Source organism: Austrofundulus limnaeus, unplaced genomic scaffold (assembly GCF_001266775.1).
Source record: "Austrofundulus limnaeus strain Quisiro unplaced genomic scaffold, Austrofundulus_limnaeus-1.0 Scaffold68, whole genome shotgun sequence".
Taxonomy (NCBI): domain Eukaryota; kingdom Metazoa; phylum Chordata; class Actinopteri; order Cyprinodontiformes; family Rivulidae; genus Austrofundulus; species Austrofundulus limnaeus.
In genome coordinates, this window is record NW_013952470.1 from 95,448 (window position 1) to 98,574 (window position 3,127).

At 37.7% G+C, this 3,127-nt stretch overlaps 1 protein-coding gene across 4 annotated transcripts in view; it reads right to left on the reverse strand.

Moving 5' to 3' along the window:
• The window catches only part of ptpn11b (protein tyrosine phosphatase non-receptor type 11b), a 73,620-nt gene that overhangs the window by 41,730 nt on the left and 28,763 nt on the right, over positions 1-3,127 (reverse strand). For all 4 annotated transcript variants that reach the window (XR_001310375.1, XR_001310376.1, XM_014010334.1 and 1 more), the window contains exon 3: positions 983-1,177. Coding sequence is in view for 2 of the 4 variants with exons in the window: in XM_014010334.1 (XP_013865788.1) it covers positions 983-1,177 (195 nt within the window). In the remaining 2 variants the exon portion in view is untranslated. The remainder of the gene's footprint in view (positions 1-982; positions 1,178-3,127) is intronic.

The window sequence follows — 3,127 nt, forward strand, 5'->3', positions numbered from 1 at the left end:
GGGTCACAGTCTCCAATGTTCTGATTCCCACCAGCATCACTGTGGCTTTAACCTTTGACATCTGTGTGTTTAGTTCTTAGCATTTCAGTTTCTAATGTTGGTACATGTTTGTATTGGAAATCTGACAAGCCTATTTCTAATAACTACACAGTGTTTTCTGTTATAGTCTTGTTCAGTATATTATCATGGTTATTGTTAATCCTATTTTCTATATGTTGTTTTTAACACCTTTGTGTGAACTTCTATATTTTTTGCTGCTGTTGCACCTGAATTTCCCCTTGTAGGACAAAAACAAAACAAAACAAAACAAAACAAAACAAAAAAAAAACCAGTTTCCTGTTTCTTGGTCTGGTTAGTTAGTCATCACCTGTTCATTAGTCTGAATCTGAAGTCCTACAGGATCTTAACCCAGTTCATGCAGCTTTTACTTCGGGACATTATATTATTCCAGTCACTTGCCTGMATCTTATACCTGCTATTATGAGCTGGATTGTCTTGGGGATATCTTTGCACACTACCTGAGGGTTTTCATTCCTGTACAAAATGATCAGAGACGGCTGGAACAGGGGATCAAACCGGCAACCCATCAGTTATAGGAAGACTCCCCTAACCACTCTGCCTGAGCCGCCCCAAATTATGTTCCGAACTGCAATGCATTGCAATGCATTGCAATGCACTGCAACGCACTACGTTACCCCAGACTTTAGTTTTCTGCATGATAGAAAAGCTTTGAAAACAGAGAAACACAGAACAAACTTCTGTTGAGGTTATCTGTGGTTTAGATACTTCCTATAAAGCTTTATCTGACTGTGAYCAGAAATGAACTCACACACAGTTATAATGGAGTTTTGGTCAAACATATCAAAAGTACATCGACTAAATTTACACGTGTATTTGTTCCTGATTTGATCCRCATACTGTAGTGCAATCAAACGCAAATATAAAGGCCTTTTATTTTGAAGGTGCGCAGGTTTAATTTTACCTCTCAGAGGTCGGGTCTTTGCAGTTGAGCGGATACTTGAGCTCGATGACATGGCCGTTCCTCTCACGGAGGAGATCCTGTTGTTCGGTGTAATACTGCACCAGCTCGGCTAGCGTGGCGAACTTCTCACCTCCGTACAGGTCATAGTAGTCTCCAGAGTTCTGGATCTTAATGTGGGTCACCTCACTGTTACGCCTGAGAGGACAAAATAAAAACGCATATAGRTGTTATAATACATTGTTTTAAACATGCAAGCGGCAATAGGTTTGTTCAGAGGAAGCATTTTTCTGTTAGATTTTTCACCGTTACCCTGTGGAAATCGAAGCACTACACACACAAACAGCCACCCACACACATGCCCATACAGTATATGCTCACACAAAGAAAATCAAGACTTCGCCCACACACACACACACACACACACGCTGAGCTTTAACGCCTATACACTATAAACACGTCCAGCTTATCAAGCCATCTGCTCTCATTTTATGAGTATACATTTTCCTCTCCAACAAGCCACATACAAGAAATGCATTTCGTTAATTCTTTTTAATAATTTGCACAAATTTACTATTCTGATTTCATTGATTGTTTTTTTTTTTGCCAATTTCAGCATAAATGGTGTTAATAAAAACAGGAAACTTTATACATGAATTGTAGGTTTATATCATAGAAAAGTATTTTTAATATGTAGTATTCAAATTAGTAATAACCTACCAATTTTTTTCATGAACATCCCAAATCTTCAATTTTGTATCATCCTGTATGTTTTTTTAAGATTCTGTAGTTTTTAAATCTAAATTTTCTTAAAGGCTGCATTGTGATTTCTGAACATCAGAAGAGAAAAGAAAAGCACCAGCGGGTGAAAGACTGATAAAAAAAAAAAAAACTTTTGGTTCTGCTTTGCATATTCAAAGCGTTCTGACTGGTTTGAATAGGTACACCNTTTTGTATCATCCTGTATGTTTTTTTAAGATTCTGTAGTTTTTAAATCTAAATTTTCTTAAAGGTTGCACTGTGATTTCTGAACATCAGAAGAGAAAAGAAAAGCACCAGCGGGTGAAAGACTGATAAAAAAAAAAACTTTTGGTTCTGCTTTGCATATTCAAAGCGTTCTGACTGGTTTGAATAGGTACACCTCCACATACAGTACAACCACACGTACCAAGTTCTGATTATAAGATATCTGAAGAAGTACTTTTCTATTCTCCTTCTCTGGTATCGTGCTGCCATGTTTCATAGTTTAAAAAAAATAACTGTAAAGATATTAAAGCTGACGACACAGATGAAACAGATCCAGGGGAGCGAGCCGGGCCATCAGGACCGTCTGATCTGCAGGCTGAAATACAACAGTCAGCTTTCTCTCTCACAGATTATCAGCTAATGGTGATATCAAATGGCACAAATTGTGTTTCCCGCCATCAATTTCCTCGTTGTCATAATGAATTTACATTCCTATTTTCCCCTTCGTTTCTTTCCTTCTTCCCACTCAGCACGCTATAAATCCTCTCCTCTATATTTATTTGTCCCATAATCCATCTACCCCTCACCCTCCATTTGTCTCCATCTGTATTTCCTGGTAATTGCTTTATGGCTCGATTAGAGGCTGTTGGACCGGTGCCACAGGTCTAAGGCCACGTTCGGGGGGCCCTTCCTAAACTCTCAGGCAAAAGCCCCTTTTTATCCAATAGAGTTTAACACCATTAACTGAGGAATGAGGCAAACACATCCCATTATATTTTTTTATCCTGTCTTTGACACACTGATAACCTTTATGGATTTACTGCAATTTGAGATTCAGGAAGACAAGAGCTGAACCACTGCTGTTTAGTTCTGAGTCACTCCATTCAAAAATACAGGAGATTATTTAGAAATTACAACTGTATTTAAAAAAAAAGACATTTGTGATCATAAGTCTGTCTGTTTTCAAAATATCTCATCAACCACTGGACCAGTTTTAACAAAAGTAAATGTTGGACGACAACAATTGATTTGCTTTTGGATTTAAAGGAGACGAATTATGAGTCCTAGAAATTTTTATTGTATGTCTGTGGGCTATCCAAACCATGTTCATTCTACTTAATGCACAAAATAATTCTCAGATAATAAAATTTCCCATTTTCTAGTTCTGCCTGCTCTGACTTC